Source organism: Panthera tigris, chromosome F2 (assembly GCF_018350195.1).
Source record: "Panthera tigris isolate Pti1 chromosome F2, P.tigris_Pti1_mat1.1, whole genome shotgun sequence".
NCBI classification, from domain to species: Eukaryota; Metazoa; Chordata; class Mammalia; order Carnivora; family Felidae; genus Panthera; species Panthera tigris.
The window spans coordinates 3,915,686-3,943,053 of record NC_056676.1 but is presented as its reverse complement, the minus strand read 5'-3'; the positions used below and the strand labels follow the sequence as shown (position 1 = coordinate 3,943,053).

General features: G+C 37.9%; 1 protein-coding gene across 2 annotated transcripts in view; it reads right to left on the bottom strand.

Annotated features, from left to right (window-relative positions):
- The window catches only part of SNTG1 (syntrophin gamma 1), a 564,850-nt gene that overhangs the window by 29,945 nt on the left and 507,537 nt on the right, over positions 1 to 27,368 (bottom strand). For both annotated transcript variants that reach the window (XM_042973560.1, XM_042973561.1), the window contains exons 15-16: positions 24,507 to 24,659; positions 20,525 to 20,617 (exon numbers count right to left, since the gene is read on the bottom strand). In XM_042973560.1, coding sequence (XP_042829494.1) covers positions 20,525 to 20,617; positions 24,507 to 24,659 — 246 coding nt within the window. The remainder of the gene's footprint in view (positions 1 to 20,524; positions 20,618 to 24,506; positions 24,660 to 27,368) is intronic.

Genomic DNA, 27,368 nt, shown 5'->3' with positions numbered 1-27,368 from the left:
GCCTTCTTCCAATATTGCAGAAGCAAGTTTAGGCAGTATGAAATATACGTAAGAACCAATAACGTTAGTTACAACATGACCGTGCACTTCCTGTTTGACTAGACAGTGACATGGGACCCAATGACATGTCCAAAGATTTTTTTGTAAGTGATGTTCATGTATTTTTTTATTTTAGAAAAAAAAAACAACTTCGAAGCTTGTACAGAAAATTCTTATCACACAATTTGCTATATTATTAATATCTCACAGAGTACGGTACACTGTCACAGTTAATGAGCCGATATTGGCACATGATCCCCAACTCGGGTCCCCCATTTATTCAGCTTTTCTTAGTTTTAACCGAAGGCCTTTTTCTCGTGCAAGATGCCACCCAAGAATTTACTTGTCTGTGACAGTTTCTCAGGTCCTTGTCAGACTGCCCTTGGTAGTTTGAGGCGTACTGGCCAGATGCTTTGTGGAATGCCCCCTACCGGACTCGGATGTATTTCTCATAACTAGATGGGTCACAGATTTTACAGAAATGAAATAAGGCTCTGTCATTTTTGTCAATAATCCCAGTATATATTTCTAAAAGGTTTCCATTTAAAATGTTATTACAACGGAGCGAAGTATTAAACTTCATTAGGTGACCTTAACATGATCAATAATTCATTTAAACATAAAGATATGTGAATAAAAAGCATGGCTTTACATATGAATTCCATTTCTTAATATTCTTACCTATTAAAGTTTTTAATAATACTTTGCATGTTTCCAACCTTTTAAAATTTATTACCTCTTGCTTTGTATTCTTATATAGGATCTTTTCTGGAGAATGTTCCATGTACACTTGAAAAAAACGCATATTCTGTTCTGGTTGGGTGATGTATTCTATGTATGTCTGTTAGATATAGTTATAGTCTTGCTCAGGTTCCATATTTCTAGATTTGTCTTCTGTTCATTCCATTATTGAAAGTGGACATTTCTAACTATTTTTATAGAATTGTCTATTTCTCCTTGTATGTTGAAAATTTAGCAAAGCTACTCCATAGTATGGCTGCCTCAGTATCCATTTAGCTTGGTCAAGTGGCCTGCAGGACCTTAAACTGACATTAGCCCCCTGTGCACGTGTATGCCCTAGAGAGCAGCCACAGAGGCAGAAACATGTCAAAATCCTGATATGACTCCCCAACAGCCCTGCGAGCAACATAATCCTGTCTCCTAGGGTCTACATGCCTTGCGCACCACTTAGATAAGACCCCTGTCCGGCTTACCGAAACCTTGCTCTTTGGGTATGAACTGACCAACCCAGCCTTAGCCCAGGAACCCTCAGACACTCCACCCATGGGCCCTAAGAAAAGGCATGCACCCCAGGTCCTGTCTCGCTGTCTGTACTCTTCTTTGACCACTACGTGTGGTTCCTCAAGGCATGTCATGTCTTTCCTCCAGGACTTGTGAGTAAAAAACTCCTGTATTTCAATTTCTCTTAAAGTCTGTTGTCAAAGTTGGGGCTCACCATCTAGAACCCATGCTCCACTTAACAAATGTTAATTTAACAAAGTATAACACTCCAATTCTGTCAGCGTTTAATATATTTGGGAACTCTGATGCTTGCTGCCTATTATAATTATTAAATCTTTTTGAATTAATCCTTTTATCAATATATAATACTCTTTTTGTCTCCTGTAACAGTGACATCAAATCTATTCTTTCTTTTATTGGTTTATCCACAAGCTCTCTTCTGGTTCCATACTTTGTATGGAATATCTTTTTACATCATTTTTATTTTAATCCACTCGAGTCTTTAGATCTAAAGCTAGCCTCTTATAGACAGCATGTAGTTGGATTATTTTTTAAAAGTGTATTCTGTGGTGAGGAGGAAATTGCAGTTATTGCTTAACGATTACAGAGTTTCTGTCTGGGGTGAGGATAAGTTTTAGAAACAGGTAGCATGAATCAATTAATGCCATTGAATTGTACACTTAAAATTACTAAAATGGGAAATTTTCTATTATTTTAACACAATAAGAACAAAACTTTAAAAAATCATTCTGGAAACAATATATCTCCAAAATCCACTCACAGTAAATGCTAATTAAAATGTTTCCACTTTAATAAGTATAATGAAATAACAAAATCATAAATTGCTTAAAAATAAGTATGAGAAAATTATCCAGTAATGACACTAATTAATTTCTACAGCATGTTTTGATTCTTTACTTATCACCAGACAATTATAAAATGGTTATTTTATGTTAAGTATTTGCTAGGTTTAGATAAAAAAGACATTTCACCATCCTGAAGACATTAATCTCTCTACAAATAAATGTCTTTCCTTTCATTCTTACTATGGGACTACACAATTTATAAAGAAACAATATCCAATATTATAAATTGTCATAAACGTTTCTTTACATCTATTATTACACAGAACTATCTAGCAATAAAATTATCTGGGACAATTAATTTTCTGGAAAAAAAAAAGTTAAACCTTTAACTCACAAGTTCCTCTAAATAAAATTCCTTCTGTTTTAAAGAGCGAAATAATTTAAATAATCCACATCATAGGAATACTACATAATGTAAGTGAATATTGAATAACTTTGAAAAGAGAGAGTTCTAGACTTGGGAGTAACAAGAAATTTTATACTCATTATGTACAAGTAATGTATATGTACCAAAATGAAAAGGAAAGTAACAAACTTAGCGGCATGTAGCAGGATATATGGTATAGTATGACTGCAAACATAAAATAAGGAAAAAGATAATTAATATTATAGAGAGGTCATTTGAGAGAATGAAAAACAATCATTATTTTTAATAAATATGACAGCTTTTTTGATCTAATTAGAAATAAAGAATACAATAGCATTAAAATGACCCACCTTTTTCTGAACATCTAATAAAAATCACTGAAAATTATAATAACTAAAGCTAGCAAGGTTATATTGAAACAAATATTTGCATAAAATTTCTAGCAACAGAATTCTTTAAGACAATAATTTTATTATTTATTTTAAGCCTTAAAAATAGTAATATTATTTGATCCAGAAATCCCATTTCTAAAAATTAACTGTAAGGAAATATGACATATGAAAAACAAAGGAAAGTGTAAAACACATTATTAGTAAATATCAAAAATGGAAATTCTGAACTTTTCGCATTAAAATAATGCTCATTTTTCTATATTTGCATAGAAAAATGCAAAAAATATAATGGTAAGGAATGGTAGGGACATGAAATATCCTTTATATTAATCATAGATGAGATAATCATATTAAAACAAAGGAGCTTATAAAAGCCTAGAGGGAAAATGTCTGCCAAACTATAGCAATCTTATGTAGCTCAGGTCCAGGTGTTAACTTACTATTAGATCAGCAACTTTATTTTTAGCTTGTTTACCTGTAACACTAACAGCTTTCATATTCTCACATGATAATTTCAAATAACTCTGAAATCATGTGTCATATGAAGTCATTGTAGTGTAAAATGGGAAGTTACTATTTCAACTAGATGGCCTTTCAAGAGGTCAAACAGACGTTAGAAGCTCATTATTTTAAACAGAGTAACAAAGTTATTCTGGGTAAAAAAAGGCATTTATAGACACATGAAGGAGGTTTGGAAACTTTTTAGAATATGGAGCATGAATCCTTGGCTGTGAGTAGGATGGTCCAAAGACGAATAAAGTAGTCAATGAGTCTAATAAGCAACAACGGAAAGATGTGTCAATTAAGAGGTAATGATACTAAGTTAATATCATAACAACTTCTGTGACAGATGATGGCCTGATTTATCATGGTAATTACCCCCTAATGTATACAAATGTTGGATCACAATGCTGTGATCCTAAAACTTATATAATATTGTATGTCCACCACACTTCAACAACAACAAAAGTAAATCGGTAGCAAAATAAAGCATGCACTTAAAACACTTAACATGGCACCTGGAAAATAGCATTCAATAAATGTTTGTAAATATTAAACAAACAAAAGTTAATGCAGTAACTTTGTTACTTTGGGAATTGGTAATCCTCATAGAAATTCATTAAGGCCAATTTGGAGGAATCTGAATCTGAAAATATTACCAATAAAAGTTTCATAGGCCCAAAAAGGGGCTTAATTCAAGAACTCTTTGGCAATCTTATTTCTTATGCCAATATTTCATTTTTAAGCTTCTGATAAGCATGATGCCCACTATGTTAAGAATATTAATGATGAGTAGACATCACTGTGTTTTATAACATGTTATTTATATCGTTATGGTGAGTACAACAGTGGGTTCCTTGTAGCTGGCTCTATGGCGGACCAAGAGAGGATGGTGTTGGTGAGATGTGTATGGAGAGCGGAATTGCTTGTGGCTGTTTAAGAGACTTTGATGTTCTTAGGAAGAAGATGCTAGTGAAGAATGACAGGAGTGGTTGTTCTTTGCCTCAAGACCTTTCCGATCAGGACAGAAAGTAAACCAAGATGCAGTGATAAGTTCTCTATAAAATACAAGCAGAATTTTGTTGGAAAAATGATCTAGCATGATGTCACAATAAAACTTTAAAAAATAGATGAAATTTTTGTCTCCAGTTTTTTATTATGGAAGATATATGTATACACACACACATATATATGCATATATATATTAATATACATATATATGTGAATATATATGTATATATACATTATATTCACAGTGTAATAATCACTAGTTACCAACATGGAATGAGATGAGGAGGATTATAAAGATCAGTAACCCCTCCTCTTTGATCACTTATTTTTGGTGCCCTCTTCTCCATATACTGACTTAGTTTCCATTACCAGTACGATATTAAGATCTTTTCCCTATTATATGGGGCGACTGGGTGGCTCAGTAGACTAAGCGTCCAACTTCCACTCAGGTCATGATCTCACGGTTTGTGAGTTCCAGCCCCACATCGGTCTCTGTGCTGACAGAGCGGAGCCTGGAGCCTGCTTCGGATTCTGTGTCTCCCTCTGTCTCGTGTGCTCTGTCTCTTTCTCTTTCTCTCTCTCCAAGATAAATAAGCATTAAAAAAATAATTTGAAAAAATATTTTTTCCTATTATAATGTCTATATCTCAGAAAAGGTAATGCATTTTGGAGGCAATGTACTGAAATAAAGATAAATCCTGACCTAAGAGGCGAGAGTATTGAAATGTAACCCAAACTTTATGCCCTACTTATAAGTTACATGACCTGGGACAAGATTCTTAATTAATTGGAGTGTGAGTACATTCTGTCGTAAAGTAAAAGTAGCAATAGATCACTATCCTACTTAACGGGTGACTGTGATAATGGATGAGATGATAATGTGATGCAATTGCTTTGTAAATAGCAGGGTTGTCTTCCTATTAGTTAAAATTAGTTTAGTAGAGTTTTTGCAATAGAACAGTGGAATGTGGCAAATTTTGACGTGAGAAGACCTCCGAACGCAGGTAGCAATAATCGTGATGATTCTGGGAGAATATGAAAGCAGAGATGAGAACTTTTAGAAGACAAAGACTGCCTTCCAAACCCGTCTGTAGTCTTCCATTAAAAACAAAACAAAAAAAAAACAAAAACAAAAACAAAAAAAAAACCCAAAACACCTTTATATTTAGTTTTAAAATTAAAAAGTTACTTGATCTTAAACACAAGCCACAAAGTACATTGCATTTTGAGAAAACATGTCCCAGTAAATGTCATAATGATTTCTCATTGCCATCAATGGTATCGTATAGACTCCTGGTTCTAATTCTATCGGGTCTGGAAAACATCCTCCCTCTCTGTCTGCTCCTATGACTTCCTTGTGTTTCTTCCTCTTATCTGCATAAAGCTTTGATGTGTCATGGCCCTAGAGTCAGAGCAAAAGGGGGAGTGAATAATGGAAGAATCACATGGAACTAGTGAGGATGGGGAGAATTTTTGACCGTGAGTGCCTAGACCCTTTCAGAGACCTGTTTATTCATTATTTTTCATTTGTTTCAACACCTCTGAAATGACAATATTTTTTGTCATGCTGTGTAATGTTTCCATCCAACTCTGCCCCCTCAATAGGCGACACAGGCCCCTCCACAGATCCACACTCGACAGAGAAAGCCAGGCTCATCATTATACCACCCTCCTTTCCAGAGTACTGCTGTATTGAAATACTGGCTGATAGGGGAATATCACACCAGAGTGTTTTCCTGGTCAGCACAAATGGCACGTGCAGGGTCCCTGCTGATAAAGTTAGGGCACTTGGACAGGGGATCTAACAAGGACAACTTGTATCTGCAGGTGTTATGTGGTGAGAAGTATTCATTATTTCCCATTTGGTGTACTTCCTGCATGCTGCAACTTGTCTCCTGGTATCTGAGAAGACTAAAACTGTCAGGGAATTTGTCAGAGGGGTCAGTGGAAACTAGGAAATTCTAGATGGTAGTACATAAAAGATGCACAGGAAAAAGAAGATGAGTGGGGGGTCTGTAGGGTTTCTAGACAGCCATCTGAATAGAGGTCTTACTTATTTTATGATTGAAATTTTTCCCCCAACGAATTTCAAAGCAGCTCCATTCTTAACATTTAGGTCTTCTAGAAATATTAATGCCTCCAAGAGTCTTTTCCTTTCAAAATATTAAACAGCCCTTCTGAGGTCTTCCGTTTCACAATACCTTGCTGATTTCCTTCTTAGACCTAACTGTAGTCTGTGAGCATCCTGCAAGTAGTTGGTCTGAGTTTTACTTTTAACAGAGTAGCTGGTATGCGGGACACGATGGACCTAACTTTTGTGAAATACACGCATCAAGGCAGAATCAACGTTAAAGAAGAAAAATCTTCCTTCTCTTCCCTCTTATGTGGTTGTCATGGCATCGGAAAGTTGGGGAAAACCTACTCAAATGAGAATTTTATTTAAAAATGTGGAATTTCCAATGTTAGAGCAGGCCACATTTTAACAACCAGAGATCAATAATGTCGCTGGATTTGGCAAGCCATGGTCTCTGTCTTATCCAGATAACTTTAACCAAAGGGCCCTATTTGGGGTTGGGAAATTCTTGCCACCAGCTGGAAGCTTCATCTGTTGAAATTGATGGAGATCAAGTGCAAAAGGGGTAAGAAAAAGAAAAAAGCAGAACAAAAAAAAAAAAACCAAACACCACTAGCAATATATAAAGAAGTTTCTGAATATTTTCCAAGTGTGGAATTTGACCCAAAGACTTCAGTATAAATAAATAATCACAGACTAGATTTTCACTTGCCCAAGACTTTCCATGGATGAATGCTTCTACCTGCTCCTGGAGAAAAAGGTCAAACATGGTCAAGTACATTTGGTGAGGTTCATTAGCACAATAAAGTCTGAGGATATTTTCAGAAATGAAACTCATTTAACTTAGTTTAACCAGGTAGTTTTCCCCATGGAATACATTTAAAATAAAATGGCACTATAAAATAAAATGTTTAATGAATTTAAGTATTGTAATAAGAGATCCGAAATGCCTTCTTGATTTATTAAAACATTTGTTTTTGATAGTCAAAAACAGTGTTTAACTCAACATATTCTTTGATTACATGGGATGATAAATGTAAAATGTATGTGGCATTTTGAAGATATGCTTAAGTATTTTTAAGTGCCTAAAAGTTGCAAGTAAAGTTACTACATGCACGAAGAAAGAACAACACATCGAATCACAGCATTTTCAATATTGTAGTGATAATAAAGTCATTGAAGACAGTCAAAACAAAAAGCAAGTAGTATGAAAACATATAGTAAAATCTTAATGACCAAAGTATTATCACAATTAAAGATTATGAAAAAGAAACTCTGCAGAACAAAAATCATTTGCCTTTTAGATACTCTTTATAATTAATACATTTTTTTAAAACAGTGCAGGCAAACATAAATGCCAAAAACCTCTGGTCCAGTCCATTTGGGGTTTATAATTTAAGGTCATTGTTCTCAAACCAGCGTGTAATCCTTATAAAATGCACCTACAAATGATGACTGGACGTGAAATGTGGCTCTATCATCAAGCAAAATATTTCACGTGAAGATAATGAGGCACGTAGCATGTGATCTATCATTCCTTCCTGACACTGAGTCACTTGATGGGTAAACATGTGAACGGACCATAAGTAATATAAAAATACTTTGTTGAGTGCCTGGGGAGCATTCTGCGTGTCTGTTGTTGTCCTTCCATGGACATACTATTACCATGAGCATAGAACTGTTCTAGGTAACCTCTTTCATGCATTTCTTCTAATCCCGCCAGGAGTTATGCAATAGCTACAGTATTTCCACTTTCCAGGTCATACGATTAAAGAAACAGCATAAGCAATGATAACATTTCACAGCTAGTAAGTGGGAATCAAACCGAACTACGTCATTCTCCATGCTCCATATTCCTGCTTTTATCCCAAGCTGCATCTTTGATCTTCTATAATTATGTGGCTAACTGAAAAAATCATGGACCCAGTTACTGAGTATGACAAACTATAAATGAACTTTCACTACAAGTGCCTGACTCTTGTCTTAAAATAGAAGAGAGACCTAGAGCACCACCCGGTGTGAAACACTAAACCCAGGAAAGTACTGATTTTCTCAAACATAGTGTGCTAAGAAGGAAAGCTGGTGAAAGCAAGATGAAAGGGGCCAGCCAGATGTCCGAGGCTGGCTACTCCCCTCGCGTGCTTTTGGCTTCGTAATCTTGCTTGCCTCCTGCATTGGCCAACCGCCCACGTAGCACAACTGATAAGTGCCCCCTCCCCTTTTTCTTTTTTTCTTTTGAGCCCCCGCAATCCCATCCATAACAAGAGGCCGACGCCAAGGCTCTGGGCTCAGCCTTTGGAGGTGACTCTGCTGGGTCGGCACCAGTGCAAAATAAACAGTATTTCCTGATTCCCCAAGGCATGTCACTTGTTTCTTCCTGGGCACTGAGTATTTGCTGTAACATGTTCTGAGTCATTGTTTCTTCTTTACACTGCTTTGCTATTTTGAGGTGTTTTTCCCTGCCTCTACAAGTTGAAAGCTTTCTGTAAGCTACTCATCTGTTTAAGACCCATTGCTAGAATTGGCTTAGAGTTGGGGAATGTTAGTGATCTAAAGAACTTTCGACATTTGTATAATTCCTTGAGGGATACAACCAAGTGACTCAGGTTAGTGAATGAATTCCCATTTGTATAGCACCAAGAATGTCTTAGATGCAAAGTATTCAAAAATATAACTCAGTGGTTACATATAAATGGAAAATGAAGCTATGCACGACAGTGAAAAACTTACATGTTGAACCAAAAAAGGCAAAACCATCTCAAACACAAACTTTCTTAGTCTCCATATCTGTTCACAGTTTACCAGCATTGATTTTTCATGCCCCACAGAAAAATCCCTCTTTAAAAGAACGGAAACAACTTCTACCTAAAAAGGTAATGTAAACATCATGTCATCTATCTTATGAGAAATAGAAGTAGAATATTTTACCAGATGGGGGGCAAAAACACCAGAAAGAACAACCTACATATATATTACAACAAAAAGGCTTTGAAAGCAGGATATAATTTGACTCTTCCTAGAACACCGAACACCTGGCCCTTGACATTTAATTCATGTTTGCCCACCAATAACCACACATACATTCTTTGTTTCCTTACCAATTGTCTTGATGGGCCTTCAAGTTAGGCAGTAAATCAGACCTTCCACTCGCCCTTATTCCCATTTTGCATAAGTCTTCCACTTTGGCAAGAAGCCCAAGCATACGTATCGCCTCTTGCCTTCAATCTATCCACCCTCCCCAACCCTGAAATTAATTCACAACAACTTTTAATGTTTTCAAAGAGGCTCTTCCCTTCTCCTTTTTGTGGGTGTGCTAGCAATCATATTTGGTGGAAAACCAGAAGAAACGTCTTGAAAACTATTTTCCTTTACACACCTTTACACTTCCCATTTGTTCTCCATGCGTGTAAAATTTATCTTAATTAAATGTGTCTTGGGGCCTAATTACATTTTTACTTCAACGCCATACGAATGTTAAAATTTTATAAGTTTGAATGGTGATGACAGAGGGATAAAAAGAGCAAATTCGAAAGATCACAGAATTAGATGAAAGCTTATGCCTTTCACTTATTTCTTTAGGTGATATCATATTCATCGATATACTCATTACTAGTCGTTGAATTGCTTCTGTGTCTTTGAACTGTGCTTGAGTCTGGATCAGAGATTACAGTTAATATCTCCACCCGACTTAATTGTAATACATTATGTTAAGTGCTGTGCTGGGGTACACCTACAATTCTCTGCTTTTCAAGAAAGGACATCAAAATCAGACGGGTGAAAGAAGGCTTTCTGGATGAAGATTCGCACTCGGGGGTGAATGTAAATTGTGGGGGTGTTATGTGTAAAAGCGTGGAATATGGCTGAGCCTCCAAATGCTGGGGGGGGGGGGCGCGGGGGGGGGTAGGATGCAGCAGATAATGCTAGATTACAGGCAGAAACCAGAGCATTAAGAGGCTTCTATACTATGCTAACAAATATTGTCTAAAGGCAGTAGGAAGCCACTAAAGTAATTTAACAGGAGAAACTGGAGACATGGCTGAATTTACATTTTCGAAGTACCATTAATCTGGCAATTGTGTGAGAGATGGACCAAAGGGTGATACAAATCTATGTCTTTATAAGGCCCTCGCTTCTTGCCACAGTATCTGAAAGTACCCAGTTCCAGATGTGTTTTCATTTAACTGTAGATTTCTTGAGAGGAGGGACCGCATCCCTGGTTGGATACCTAGTGTCTACCTGTGGTCAAGGCAGAGTTAACGCATAAAAAGAGTCTGTCCAATAAATAAATCTAAAAGGACGATGTGGGTGATATTGCAGAAACCCAAGTGAGAAGGAATGACCCAACTCAGTTAGCAAACCTCATCTAGATTCATTCAGGAGGAGTTGTTGAGGAAGAGACAGGAGGGGAGAAGACAATTCAGGCTTCTTTTGATAACTAAGAATGGAATGCAGAAGAGTCATACCAAAATGGACAGCAAGTTCAGTGTTGGGCAGACTGTGTTGAGATGTGTTTAACATGCAGCCTTAGAGATCAAGACATATACCTGAGCTGTAGTTAACAGCACAGAAATTCATTATCGGGCCAGCTGCCTAAATTAAAGACTGGGTAAAACAGCCCAATCAAGCTCAGAGTTAGTCTATCAAACATTTTATTTAAATTTATTCCCCTCAAACGGACTCTACCTACAGGGAAATCTAGGGAGAAGTAAAAACAATTTAAAAACCAGAAAACGTGTTTTTAAAATTCAGACTTTGTGAGTCACTTTAGAATAGCTTAAAGTCATCAACTGATATACAGAGTACTTATTTTAATCACATCCATGAAAAATGCTACAAAAGACTAATCAAAATATATGTGAGAAAGAATGCGCTAACATGTTTCCACCTATACGTGGACATGATGTGGCTATTTGTTATTATTAACATACTAATTTTCTTTTGAGAAACCTAGTATGTCATGTGCATAATAAGAACTGGTAAGAAATTTTGGTCTTGTGGGTATGAATTTCTCAGATCCTTAGGGTTTTGGTTTGTTATTGTTGTTGTTTTCTGGCAACATAATAAAATTCAGCCATACTCTGAGTTCATATTACCAATCCTCTATGCAAATCAACTCTTTTCTAGTTGTTTCTTTTTAACATGTCTGCACAATCAGCTGCCAGCTCAACGGATAGTAACAGCTATAGAGAGAAAAAGAAATGAGTTCCCCGAGATGTTGCATCCAAGCCACTGTGTCTGTGCCGTGTAATCAGCATTTCTGTTTCGTCTCCAGGTTGACTGCAAGTTCCTCCTCTGACAGAGATGAAGCACGTTATTAAAGACCTGCTAAATTAATACATAAGTATCGGCGTATCTTTATTTTTGAGGCAACACCATCCTTCACATTAACTAATTTGATTTCTAAAATTTAATTATGAACTTTATTGGTATGAATCCATTATTTGCTTTTTCTCTCCCTGAGCCTGATAAAAAAAAAATCCCAAAATTCAAAGACATTTGTATTTCTAGAAATTGACGGCTTACCTCTTTTTCAGGTTTATTAAGTTTCTTAAAATTCTAGTTCTGATAGTTTCCTTTTGACTCAAACGTCAAAGGCATCACTTGGGAAACTACTGCATTCATTAAAGTGGCCACATAATGAATTACCCTGGGATGCACCGTCTTCTTTTTTTGCACGGCAACATTTCGATTTAGGTAAAAAGACCATACAATTTGGCAAGCAGTTGAAAAGAGTCGGAATTACATATGAGGGCATGTGTGAATGTAAAGTTTTGAATGGGTCTACACAGGGTGGGATATATGGGGGATCCCAGTTTTAGAGCCTGATGAGTTTGGAATAATTTCATATGTCAGTTGATTGGTAAATGAAACCTGCCTGCCAGAAATGTGTTTGTATTAGAGACCAAGAAGTCTCTTGGGATAGAAGGCATTCTGAGATGAGTAAAACCAGTTGCGCAGCATTGCAGGGTATAGGGGAAAGCCATCAGAACTACACCCTGGAATTTTAAGTTTCCGATACAGTATTTATAGTATCTGGATCCTATGGTATATCACACTACACGGGAGGGTGTTTTCCCAAGAAACTTAGAAAAGTCACTTAACTAATGGAAAAGTAAGATAGCATCCTTCTCATTTTTACAATGAACATAGTAACTCCTCGGTGACTTCTCCAGAGCTACTTTCACGAAAATAATGCAACAGATGTCCTGCAAATCCGCTCCTTTTCCAGTATATTTCTTTTTTTCCCACGCCCTTGCTCAGGTCAGAAACTCTGGTGTTGTACTTAGCTATATCTTCTCTCCCTAAGCACTCCTGTGTATCCTTATTATGAATTCCCGGCCACTCTGCATTCTCAAAGCCTAGTCTACACCTCCTCTAACCCTTTCCCTCCCAACCTCAGCTGTCTTTGTCTCCAAAGCACCACAAGGGGGCCGGAGTCATCATGGCTTGCCTCGTGTTACTAAGACAAGATCTTAGTGGCTTTCCACGGCCCTTGGTGCTCCGAGCATCTCAGCCCCCGTCTGCCTCGTCCCCGTAGCCAGGATTATTGCAGTGTACCTTTGAGGTGCTCTCCCACAGTGGCCCCGGGGGACCTGCCCTTTAACTTGGTGGCAGCCTCGCGCTTCGGCCAGTGGAATTTTGTGATTGCCCCGGCAGCAGGGGCATGCTCCGGTTGGTTCTCCTTCTGCCCACCACCCCAAGTGCAGACTGGCAAAGGAGCCCTGTGCAGATCGCTCGCCCGATCCCACACAAACGCGTGAGAAAACAGAGGAAAAACAAAATTACGGCTGTCGTCGTGTGTCTGTGGCCGTAGTTAACCGCCGGGAGTGCCAGATCTTTGCTGTAAAGACCATGGCTCCTTACGGGGCGGGGGGCCTAGCCACTTTTGACCACGGCTCTCATGCTCTCACTCTCCTGCTCCTGCCCTCTGGTCCTGCCCATCATCTGACCTCTCAGGGTGTTCACACATGCTGCTTCATCTGCCTCCACCCTGGGCCTGGCTAGCCACTCATGACCTAGGAATTTCGGGGCGAAATGTAATTTTCTCCAAGTGCCACCCATGGGCCCTTAACCTAGTTACATGCCACCCTGAACTCCTTTCGCTGAGAACCACGACCCTCAGGATTACTTGCTTAATGTCAATCTTCTCCTTCTCCAGAACAAAGACCTTCATGAAAGCAGAGACCCACAAGGACTGGATTGTAGCAGACAAACGTGTTGATTGATCCAGAATTCGAAAAACACCGTGGCGTGTTGGGGATGGCAGCACGGGAAGGAGCAAGGTGTGGTCGGCGCGGGTGCCCTGCCGTCCTCACAACTACCCGGCGGCCGTGGGAAAGAAACGTAGGCGGATACCTCTTACGCAACCCTCACTATGCAACCCTCCCCATATCCATTCATGCAAACTTTGCAATAATCATATGGAAAAGATGTCATTCGCATTTCTATTCTAGAAAGTAGGCTAGAGCATTTATGCGATTTGCAAAGGTCCTGAAGGTGTTAAGGGCCAGGGGACAGAGGCAGCTCATTAATGAGTTCTGAGAAATCTGAAAGAGAAGGGGGGGGGGGGGAAACATGATGGATTCCTGGGATTAGATGAAAAGACAGGATCTATGGTTGAGACAAAACCCACCGAAAGATGGGCTGGTCATATTAATGCTTGAGGACGTCAGAATCTATACTTCATATTTGACAGTTTACCATGTCTTTCTTTTTCAAAAACCTATCTCACTTACTTTTAGAATAATGCTGCAAGACAGACGCATAGCTATTACTATTATTCCCATATCCTATGTGGTAGTTTCAGAGGTTAATACATTATAGTAAAAAATTCCATAAAAACCAAAACTGATGATTGAAGAAAAGACAATCTAAGATAGAATGAGAAAATTTTAAGGCAGATATTCTTAATAATGAAAAAAAATTTTCCAGAAAAAATAAAATATATCAAAAGGCCCAGAAAGGAATTAGAATTTAAAAATTTTAAGAGGCTGAGGAAGAGGGGGGGAAAAGATAGAAAATGGAAAAAGTATATAAAGCATATTAGCCAAAGAATTTTTTACTCTTACCTGCTTTTGTTCTTTATATACTTTGAATTATAAATACAGGCAATAAAGCATGTATTAGTTTCCACATTACCTTATAATGTCCTTATATTGCAAGAAATGAATAAAAAAAATCCAGGATTTTACTATTCTGTTACATTTAGCTGATATACTGGCATGAAAACTTGGGTTAATATTTGTCTTTCAAACATTTTACTTTAGGGCTATCTTTGAAATGCTTGAGGGTTAAAAAAAATTACCTGATGGATTGTTTCCCTAAATGTCTGAGTTTGTTTTGCAATAAATGCAATGTTCTTCATTCTCCTAAAAGCAAAGAAGAAATAATTTATCTGAAGAAGAATGTAAAAATTCCATGAAATAGAATTTGATGTCTTTGTCCATGTTTGGGGGCTATAAGTTACACAACTGGAGAAGAAAAATGACTGAAAAATATTGTAAAAAGGAAAAATGCTAAGGTTTATGTGAAAATCATTGTAACTATATCATAACATATGTATATTTAAGATTGAGGTTTATATGAAAATCATTGTAACCACATCATAACATATGTATATTTAAGATTCCCACTTATGTAGGAGACATTTCTAGAAAACATTCATTTAAATAATTTCAAACTTTCTTTTTGGATTTTTAGTGTCAACCTTTGATGTGAAATAGTTGAAATATTATAGGAAAAAATAGCATAAAATAAAAGAAATAAAGTTGAATTCCATTTTGAGAGGTTCAACCTATGGGATTCATATGATAGTTACGTTATAATTATTAAACGCTTTTTAGGAAAAGTCAAACATATAAGGAAATGTGTGTGTGCATGAAGATCCTCAATCTTTAGGAGAAACAGTAGCTCAAAGCTCCTAATAATTAACGACCTTCAACTTACCCAGCCCATATCAAAGACTCTTGAAAATGAAAAGTGTAAATATAGGTCATGTCAACTTCCTTTCAAATTTTACCCTAAACACTGTAGAAATCAGTGTCTACTTAAAGTTATAAATGGATTAAGTAGATTAAGATACTTCATGAATCAGTATGTTAACGATGAATTTAACTCTGAAGCACAATTATTTCAGGAGACAAAGTCCTCTAATTTTATACAGAACATCTCAAAACCATGAAGGATGTGATTTCAGTTAGGGTGACGTTGTCTTTTACTCCACAGAATATAAGTTCCTAAAATGCAGTTCACTGTGCACATGTATGGGTTTTACAAATTTCCTCCAGATAATGTTTCCAATCTATAATCAATGAAAATTAGTATTGAGTACAAAAGAAAACATAAAATCACTATAGTAGCTTCTAACATATGACAGAGTCAATTCTTCAAAAATGTTACCTTTTTATTTCATAATTATCTGCATAGATCTGTTAGCCAATCATTATTTCAAAAATGTTTTTAATACGCTGTTAGTACTGACTCCTAGACATCCTGTGGTAGAGAAGCCTTTGAAGTATGTTATCCTAGAATTTCTCAAGGTCAACTATTAAAGCATGTTTTAAAAAACTATCAGCAACAATTTTAGGGAACTAATGGCTTCAGGGACTGTCCGGAAAACAGTAATATGAGTAATACTGTCTTTTACTTTTCCCCCGGGGTAAGAGGATTTACAGTGTCGCACACATTGCAATGGACATTTACATGGGATGAGCTCCAATTATAGCCAATGGAGGCTTTGAGGTTGGCTTATACCATGGGCTGCAACATAAGGGCAGAGGGGGAGGTCTGAGGTGTAGGATCCAATACCTTCAACTTCATTTTAACCATTAGAGCTAAGTGCTATCCGACACAGATAAAACTAACCCTTCCTCATTTTTTTTATTTTTACAAAATTTCCTGGTTAAAAAGAAAAGTTTGAAAGTTGTTCTTCTAAATTATCAAGGGGAAGCAAAAATTAATTCCATTAATGCCCTGTGATTCAGTCTTGCCTCCATCCAATCAATGCCATCTGGATACCTCCGCTAAAATGAGCTTTCCATAGTTAAAATCAGATTTTGGTGAAACTTCTTGGACCGTCATCAGGGGACCCGGTTTTCACCTCTAGCATTTTCTCCATTTCCTTCCTTGTAACTTATCTTTCATGATATTGAATATCTCTTCTGTGCATACGCTGATCATTTTCACCCTCAACTTGTAACAGCGTGTTTGACCTTGTTTACCATGCATTCTGTTTTCTCTGGAACGTCATAGGGTGGGGATGCCCAGAGGAGGACAGATTTTGAGAATTTGGAATCTCGGATTGCCCAGGTTTTCTCCATCTCAGTCATCCACTGTTCTACTGGGTTTGTGCTGCCAACACTTCTGATCATTTCCTTCCTGTGTCTCAAACCCTTCAAAGGTCCTTCTGTTCTTACAATCAGATGTAAATTCTTTACTACGATGCCTTTCATAATCTGGTTCTTGGCTACCTGAAACTTGATCTCTCGTCTCGTCTGACCTCAAATTCCATGTTCTTCCTTACAGATTTGTCTGGATGATTTTACCCTTGGTGTCTCAATATCTAGAAAGCTTTCCTAGAGCACCCAAGACTGATATTTATATCCTCCTGTTATCTTTCAATAGACAGTAAGTATCCAGTTAACCACTTAATGTTACTACTAAGGGCTCTGTTTGTATAGGAAATTCATTAATGGATACAAATGATTAATGCATATGTGCATGTTTCAAGGGATATAACGGCAACAAATCTATACTTTTAGCTATGGGAATCGTATTAGTATTGCAACATCATATTTTGACATAGTAGTGAGAAAACCTTGTCTAACACTGAAAAGGCTACATTTTAATAAGGAGGAAGATTACAGAGAACAACCTGAGCTGTTATATGGCAATAAGTTTCTAAGAGGGACTCTCCCCAGCAACACTAAGGGAAACATAAGAATGTATAACCTCCTATCATGTTGCCAATGTAAACGGAAGTGTGGGGAGTACTATACTATTCAGTGTGTTTTGTACCGTCCGGAAATCCAGGGAGAAGATTTTCCCCAGGGACATTCATGCCCAAGGGACAAGCAGCGAGAATGAGCTTGACATTCCCAGACCTCACTGCTTCCAAACCCGTAGCAGTCTAGGGTAGACGAAGGTCACGGTGACTCTATTCTCTTACTACGAGAATCTCTGATCCAGTCTTCTAACGAATTTTTTCAATGCTGTTTATTTTATTAAAAAAAAATGTCTTGTAAGAAATGATAAGTATGGTTGCTTCTTTTATGTATTAATGCAGCAAATGTCCCCTTTGCCCCTGTACTAACAATGTGGAACTTGCTCCACACGGAGCTCAATTAACCGCTTAGAACACCGTCCTTCCCTTTCCTGGTATCTGTGCTTTATCATAAGACCTTTGGTTTGCTTCCACTGTCACTGCAAGGCTGAGCAAGATGTGGACAAAATGTGAACTGCTAGAGGGTATCAGTAGTATTGTTGTCATGGCCTTCTCGAACCCAAACATTTAAAAAATCTGCTGGACATATACTCTTAAGGATTTTTTCCACAGGCATATCAAGTAGAGAAAATAACATCATTTAATTATTTTAATAAACTACTGGAACAAACACGTTTTAATGACAATGTAACAATTATCCTTCTTTTTTTTCTTTTTGTATTTAAAAATAACTTTGGGGCTCATTCCATGGAGGGAGGCCACCTTCCTGCAGTAAGGCCAGCCCAGTGCTTTGTCAGGACTCTCCTGGCTTATGTGTGCCGTCCTGACATAATTATGAATAGCTCCCTATTGCTGTGCAAGTGTCACAGTTTCTGCGATGAGTACTCTGCTCGTCATAAGCAGACAGACTCTTTCCCTCCCTCCCAATTCTCAGATGGCCTTGAAGTTCAGAACTTCTGGTAACAGTCAGAAAATGGAAAGAGGGTGATTACTACCCCCCAAAGCCTTTGGTTTTTCCCGCACCAGGCTTGCACTGAGTAAAATCTCATCCTTACTCGATTGTGTGCCCTAGATGGCATCATGACAATTCCTTCATGGTCTCGACTCCTCATTCCTTCCCACGCGGGAATACCTTGACGTGTGTAGAAACACATGGATTTTCTCCCTTACCACACCAAGAGACCCTTCGTGGACCTTGACGTGGACTTGGATTATACTAGCCTTAAAGAAAAAAGTCGAAACAGATTCAGGCTTTCAGGTATGTGTTCAGATGGATTTGATTTCCCTGCCTCTCATTTACAAGGTGTGAGACTTTCACCTTCCTCATAAGAGTTTAGGGACAATTGTGGCTATAATATTTTCTTTGTAAAATCACACTTGAGCTTTTTTTTGAACTTTAATCAGTTTTAAAGTTATTTATTACATTAGTTTAATACTTCTGAATTTGAGCAATAATTAAATCAGTAAATGTGTTAAATTAATTTAATACTCGGGAGCCTACCCCGAGCTGAAGATTTTATTCAAAAGAAAATCTTTAGTCACAGGAAAAGTTCATGGCAGCCTCATCTGAGAGCCATCAAAAGAGCCATGGCGGGGCGCCTGGGTGGCTCAGTTGGTTGGGCGTCTGACTTGGCTCAGGTCATGATCTCACGGTTCGTGGGTTCGAGTCCCACGTCAGGCTCTGTGCTGACAACTGGGAGCCCGGAGCCTGCTTCCGATTCTGTGTCTCCCTCTCTCCCTGCCCCTCCCCTGCTCATGCTCATGCTCTGTCTCTCAAAAATAAATAAATGTTAAAAAAAAAAGTTAAAAAGTAAAATAAAAAGAGCCACAGCACCTACAGTTCCATAATTAGAGAAGTAACCTTTCGGCATTAGGCAAAGGCAACGCCCGGACAGTGAAGTCTGACCAGCGTGGGTGTACTACTTATTTTCACTCTGTCAAAAAAAAAAATTGGCTGTCCTTAAATAGTGTGAGCTGTGTGACAATCTAGATCGCTGGGTCCTGAAAAATCCTAAGAAGTCCATACACCCACCTGCACCATACTTGGCTTGGGCTACTGGACTGCAGCACGGACCCCCATCTTCCCCAAGGTCCAAATCCTCCCACTTTCCAAGTGTTGCCTTCCTCACACATGTACATCACTGTCTTGTTTTCTTTACATCTGTTTCTTGAAGTTCTGTACACCCATTAATTTTTAGGTGAAATACAAGTTTCCCAGGAGCAGATTACTCATGAATCCTTAAAATTATCGGGAAGGAATATATCGGTTTACTTCTTAGGCCGTACTTTGATAAAGGAAGAAGTGGAGGGGACCTTAGAAATTGATGTGTCATGAGAGGGAAAAGATGTCCTCTGTGGGGAGGGGGGGTTCCCCTCCTGGGGACCACAGTCCTAGGGACTCTAGCACTGGGAAAAGATTAGTGGTGGGTAAGGGGTCAATTGTGTTTTAGGGGTGTTTTAATATGACTAACTGTGAGGATGCCCTTCATCATTCAGTACGCATCACTGTGGAAAAATTAAAGAAAGAAAGATCCTTTGTGGAAAAGGCACCCAATTAGACAATACAAGACCTTGCTAAGTCAAGACAGGGTGACAAGCATTTTCTCCCTGGCTAGAAACTCTAACCCCCCAAATTCCTCCACACTATGATTCTAACATGTTAGCTATAAAACTAAACTAAAAAAAGGTTTTCCCCATTTGGATATTGGAGATGTTGATGTAGAAAAGTCATAAAGAAACACTTTGTTTAAAAAAGTTGTGTCTGGGGGAAAAATTTCCCCTCAAGCTATATCTTTAGTAAGAAGAATATATATAATATATACTATAAAATATGATGTATATGTATTATACATGTATATCCACTTTATATAGTTATAATGTTTTATGGAAACATGTTTGTCTTATTAAATTCACACTTGTTTCTCTATAACCAGAATAAAGCATGATTTATCTTCTATGAACAAAAATGAGGATCTTAAACAAGATTCATGGTAATCAATTAAAATACTGACAGGAGTTGGAGGTCATTTCAATCATTCTTAGATTACAATGCCCGCAGCACATTTCTTGGAGCTGACTTGAGCACATTACCTTTGTTGCACCATCAAAGCAGATAAATCCTGTGCTAAAGTCAATCGTGAGTCCCATTAGATGACTTTCTAGCACACATGCGTACGTCTTGCACTAGACAGAACAGAAAACACTGTTACTTTTCATGTGATTGACCCAGTACCATTATTAATAGCCAGCATTCATCAAAGACTCTTTGACAGCTCCTATAATAAGTGGTTTATACGATATCAGCAATAACTGTACGAAGAGCATAGTATTATTGACATCGTAGTGTTAATAAAACTGAAGCCGAACAGCTTTTCACCTGCCAAGGGGCACGCGGGGCCGAGTTTCCAATCCTGTGCTATCTGAACATGCTTTTACCTAGGGCTGCACCGACACCCTTTGCCATATCGGCAATAAAGCCGGTATAAAAGTGTTTAGGTGTAGGCAAGATTACGTTACGTTGCTACGTTCTAAAGCTAAACATCATTGCATTTTCATTAAGCCAAAAGTGAATTATTAAAGGTTAAGGTATTAATTCAATTGTTGGCCTACCAATTTCTTGGATATTATTAAAGCAGAACTCGCAGGCACATGAACACAGATTCAGGAACCAAGGGGAAACGTGTAAGAACATCATTATCTTAAGAGTCTGTCATATAATGTTCATCCGTGTGGTACAAGCTATTTCCCAAAGACATTCACCCCTTGTTTCTTATTTGTATAAACCTACTGATTCTTCCAAAATCACCAGGACTTTTTACACGAAGATGAGATTAAATTATAATGTTACTTATATAAATATTTTGGAAGACGAATAAAATAAAGATACTGAAATTTAACAGTAACAAATATGAAATGAAAACTTGGAACTTATGTGCCACAGGATGCATTTTTATGTCCAGAGGCCACCTTTATTTTCATTTAATTACAAACTGTACTGGGATGTTCAAATGAAGAAAACTACTCATAATTCACAAACAAGGAGGAAGAGAGAAAAGAAGAGAGAGACAGAAACCTATCTCAAGCAAATTTTCAATACCAATATTTACATGATATTTGTTTTATAATACTGTATATAAAAGTATATTAAATGAATCAGATTCTGACGATGAAGATGGCTAAATGCATCAAGTTGACTTCACCAAAAATCTATATTCATAGCTTTAAGTCCAATTTGCATAGGAAAGCTACAACTATGCCAATTATTCCTTCACAGTTGAATTTTTCAAAAACCAGCTCAGAAAACAAACTTAATGGGCCTTGTAAGTTCAGTTTTGGGTGTAATTTTGTTTAATGCATGGGCATCTTCCGTGCTTATATCCACCCATCACCACTTCTTTAAAACTACTATCAATATTAAGAAATGTTTGGGGCACCTGCGTGGCTCAGTCGGTTAAGTGCCCCACTTCAGTTCAGGTCATGATCTCACGGTTCCTGAGTTCGAGCCCCATGTGGGGCTCTGTGGGGACAGCTCAGAGGCTGGAGCCTGCTTCAGATCTGTGTCTCCTTCTCTCTCTGCCCCTCCCCTGCTCATGCTCTGTCTCTCTCTCTCTCTCTCTCTCAAAAATAAACATTTAAAAAATCTTTAAAAAGAAATGTTCAAGGCTATCTCATTCCCTCTAATTTAGACATAATTGTTCTCTATTTTCAATTGCTATAAAAGAATACATCAGGTGAAAACACCTTCAGTACAGAACATGAAAATTTATCTCATTAAGTTCAAAATTACAAACAGAATCAATTCATCAATAACCATTAATTTGAAACAGATATATAAATTAAGACTCGCTAAAGTTTAATTCTATAATTTATAATCTTTAATAAATATATATAATGAATATAATGAATGTTTTAAAAACATAACACTTGATTTATTGTTTAATTTCTATTTATTTTATAATGAAAATTGAATTATAGTTAGAAAAAAATGGAAAACTATACTTTTCAGGGATAATTTGCAACATTTGAAAGATTTTTACACAATTATATATTATTACACAATATTTGAACATATATCACACATAAAATATTTTTTAATATGTCCTTTTGGACGACAGCTAAATGTCTATACCTGGATAAAACATGTAATAATAATTAAAGAAAATCAATTTTGTGAGTCACATGCTTTTTCATTAAAAGTTCTATTTTAAGGGCACCTGAGCATCTAACTCTTGATTTCAGCTCAGGTCATGATCTCAGGATCATGGGATAGAGCGCTATTTGGGGGCTAACAAAAGCTAACAAGGTGCTAATTTTTTTTTTGAATGTTTATTCATTTTTGAGAGAGGAGAGAGGGAGAGAGTGGGGGAGGGGCAGAGAGAGAGAGAGGGAGAAGAATCCAAAGCAGGCTCCAGGCTCTAAGCTGTCATCACAGAGCCCAATGCAGGGCTCGAACTCAGGAACCATGAGATCATGACCTGAGCTGAAGTGGGACTCTCAACCAACTGAGCCACCCAGGCGTTTCAAAGCACTAAATATTTTACTTTTCACTTGCTATGTGCAAGCGAATGGTATTATGAGACGGTGCAAAGAAATGCATTGCTCAGGACATTACCTTAGAGAATATGCAGCCCAGAACCAAAAAAAAAAAAAAAAAAAAAAACCAACAAAACAACAGTATTAAATTACATCAAAACATCATAATGTTATCTCATTTCTAAACACCAGGGGACTTAAAATGAAATCTTGAATTGAGACCATTAGATAGATAATGTCCATGTAGTTGTTTGCAAGTGAAGTGTAATATTCTGGGAAAATGACAATTAGGGAAGCTTAAAAGTATCATTATGAATAACAAAAACGTCCACTCATATTCGACCAACATATTTTAGTGCTCAAAATGGTCTTAGGTGTTGATACTTGAAATAAAATAATGTAGAAGGTTTTTCATCTTTCCGTTTTTGATATTAAACTATGTATTGAATTGAGGTTCTATATAGCTAACTTATTTAAACAATATTCCTCAGTTACATTAATATTTTAAGAGACATGCAGATCAGCAGAGCTGTTAGAAAGGGTCAACTGAGCAATGAAACAAGTGAAATTTGAGTCTTCTCCTTGTCCTTTTCCCCTGATTGCCATGTCACACTAGTGCAAACTGATATGTTCAATATAGAAGGTTATAGTCAGAAATAAAGGAAATTAATACATGTTACAGATCAGCTCAACGTGTTGCAAAAATATGCAACCAAGTCTCCTAATATAGGCAAGCATTCCAGGAGAGTCAGTGCCATATTCTCATCATTAGAGATTTGTTTTCGAAATTAAGTGTCCGTGTGTCTATTTAGGTCCTGGCTCTATGGGCCCATTTGCATGTGGCAAGCACATCACAATTGCTCAGTTTTGACCTTGGTTTCTGTCAGACCTCAGCCACAGGACCCGTATTTGGGAGCCTCTTCTATCTCATGGTCCCATGAATTGTAGGGGCTGAAGGCTCTATGAAGTTTGATCTAGATATAACTTCACACTTAAGAAATACAGCTTAATAAATATCTGCTGAATACTTGTGATGTACAAAAGGCACTGTATCCAGTTGGTAAATGAATAAAATAATCCCAAGCAACCTGTAAGTTAGTGTGGGGAATGGCAAGCATACGTCACCCCAATACAAGATAGAGTGTGAGCAGACCTAGGAAAACAGACAAGCACACACACAGAAAAGTGATATTGGTGTGCACGTGTGGGACGGGTTTGAACGGGACTGTTGTGGGAATAGTGGTAATGAGCAGAACGGGCTGGAAATCAGGAAAATCTTCACGATGACGTGACCTCTGAAAACATGTCTCAAATTCCCTGTGTGGTTTTGAAGGGTGGAGATGAAGGAAATTATTTCTAGAAAGAAAGAGCATTGGGAGTGAATGAAACCATTCAGGCTAACGGTCACGATGGGAGAAGAGGAGGTGGCTTTGTCAAAAATTATGGAAAGTCACAGCATTTTCTATTTGAGATTTAAACTCTAGGGGAGCAGTCATTCATTGTTGGGAGGCACAGGTCCTAAAATTTCCCAGGCTCTCACCTGTATCCGTTCCACTTCCAGAAAGGTTGCTGTTTGGAAGGCTCGTTCCCACTGGGCGAGGTCAGAGTCCAACTCCACCGAGAAGTAGAGGTCTTCTCCAGACTCAGACTGCACAGTGAAGCAGTGTTTCCGCTGGTCCAGCAGGTCACTGTCCTGATGGAAACCTGGAGTTACACAGGCTGGCATACATCAATCCATATTGCTGACATGGCCATACCTCGAATCAGTGTTGACTAATGCACGGTGGAGATGCCCAGGTCATACGGGTGACACTACATCTTCCTTAAAAATGGTCATAGCAGGGGCACCTGGGTGGCTCAGTCGGTTAAGCGTCCGACTTCGGCTCAGGTCATGATGGCGCAATCTGAGAGTTCGAGCCCCACATCGGGGTCTGTGCTGACAGCTCAGAGCCTGGAGCTTGCTTCAGATTCTGTGTCTCCCTCTCTCTGCCCCTCCCCTACTCATGCTCTGTCTCTCTCTCCCTCTCTGCCAAAAATAAATTAACTTTAAAAATGGTCATAGCAGCCTAAACTCCACACCTCAAAGTCCACAACTAATGTATTTCTCCTCGTTATCAACACTGAAGCATCGCATGAAACAGAAGTGAGGATGGCTGGCTTCTATGCTTACCAGCAACATAACTTGCAAAGCATTTAACACATGAGTTCAGTTTAGACTGTACGAAGTGATGACACACAACCCTCTTTTCTTTTTCCCTTACAGAGCTTTCGAGACGATGAAGTTAATGCTTATCGGTAGGTTTGCAAATTTTAGAAAGGCTAGCAAGCAGGACTTTTTCTGTTGAGTTGATTTCTTTAGCCCTTAAAGCCACATGACCATATCTACACGAGAAATGGAAACAATGAGTCTAGGTTGTCTAAAAAAAATGGATCGCTTTTAAAAAATACATATTTACCTTACTTATGTAACTATATTTTATTAAGTCAAGAAGACTGATGTGGCACAGTCTTGTTAGACGTTTTCAACTGTGTTCACCTATCTATGTGTATGTCAGTTTCAGAGATATTAAAAGAAAATGCGGCTAAGGATTGATGAAATAGGGTAATCCCAAGCAATATGTCAGATATGGCCTCTGAATTACACGTGGAGTGTGCTGAAAATGGCCAAAGCGTAGTCACTGGGGTCTTTCACCATTTCTTATACATAACTATATAAAGGTATCATTAAACACTCACAAATGTTAGAAGGAATTCTCTGCTCTGGCAAGTGTTTTCAAACTAATAACTACCTTATCAATAAACTCAGTTTTCTTTTTTTTTCCTATTTGGATGCTTAAAATATGAGAGGAGAGTGAATGAACAGCAGTTGCTTCTGGTTGTAGAATTTAGCTTTGATAACTGCTGCCAGGAGATGCTCAGAAGCTTAAAGAAAGTTACATTCTCTTTGTAATTACTGATTTTCTTATACTATCTTAAGGTGAAAAAAAATGAAAACATATCTTCAAAAACATAGTCCAGTGATAAGCTATTGTAAGGTACTTTTTTTTTCCCCCATCATTCGGCGTTTACGATGTCTACTGGAGTGACAAAGACAGATATTAAGTAAATTACAAGTAAATAGGTCGGGACGGATCCTTATAAGTGCTGTTATGGAGAGTAGGAATGCAGTTCACACCAAAGTGGATTGGTGAGTCAGGAAAATATCCTCTAGGATGTAAATTTTAGGCAGTGGCTGAAAGACACGTGGAAGATTGAGGTAGATGGGCGGGAAGAGGCCCTTAACCAAGGTATTGGCAAGGTGTGGTGTTGGCACGTGCATTGAAGCAACAGCTTCAACGGCATTCCAGAAATCCAGACAGCAGGTGAAAGAGAGGTCGAGAGCCATTGCTGAGACAGGTCATGAATTCTGGACTTTAACGTAAGTGTAATGACAAGCTACCATGTTTAAAAAAAAAATAGCAAATCCTTTATTTATGTTGTAAATATTTCAACTCCTATATTACTTATTTAATTGGCAACATTGGCACAAAAACTGTAACCAAATACCGCAGGATTTCTGGAAACCTTGCCAATTTTATGGCTTATTCAAGAGGTCTTAACTTTCTTTGTCATATAAAATTGTAACCTAAAATAATCAGTGTCATTAAGAGCCAGAAAACTGTTGACATTTTTCCTTCTCCTACGTTGCCATGAAATCTTACAATAACCTTCATTTAAGATTTTTCTGTTTTCTTGGCAGCTTAACTACTTTACTCTTTGAAAACTTGGTTTAGCATCTCTTATTAAATTGACCCAGCACTAGAGCTCTCAAAGACAGAGAGTTCTCTGTTCGACTCTGCAAATAGAAGTTCAACATCTGGGGACACTTGCGGTCATTGGTTATTGCTATTTATAAGGCACTCCTCACATGCTGACTTACACTACAGCCCCTGTGGGCACCCAGGCACTCAGGTCTCACAGCTTCCTGAGGGAGACAAATATATAAAAATAATAAAAAGCATCATGACAGTGCTACGTAGCTAAAGTGCTTAAGGAACTGGAACGGGAGCAATAAATCATTCTTGAAAGTGGGAAGGAGAAAGTTTTGTTCCGGGAAGAATGTCTCATCATCAAGGACTTAGAGATCCATGCAAGGGCAATCCGTTGCAAGCCTGAATGGTCTCGGGTCCTCCTGTTAAGACATCCGTTCAAATGACCGCCTGCGCTGTGAGAACCCCCCTGGAAGGTCTGAGGTAAGCAAGAGGCGGAATCCGCTGCTTTCGATAGAGAAGAGCAAGAGAGGCAGAAGATGGAAAGAGGAACATGCGCATATAAATCTTAGCATTGTTGCTGACATAGGGTAGTTCTGAATTAACATTAGAAATTTCTATTACTAGTGCTGATACTCAATAAAGTGAATATA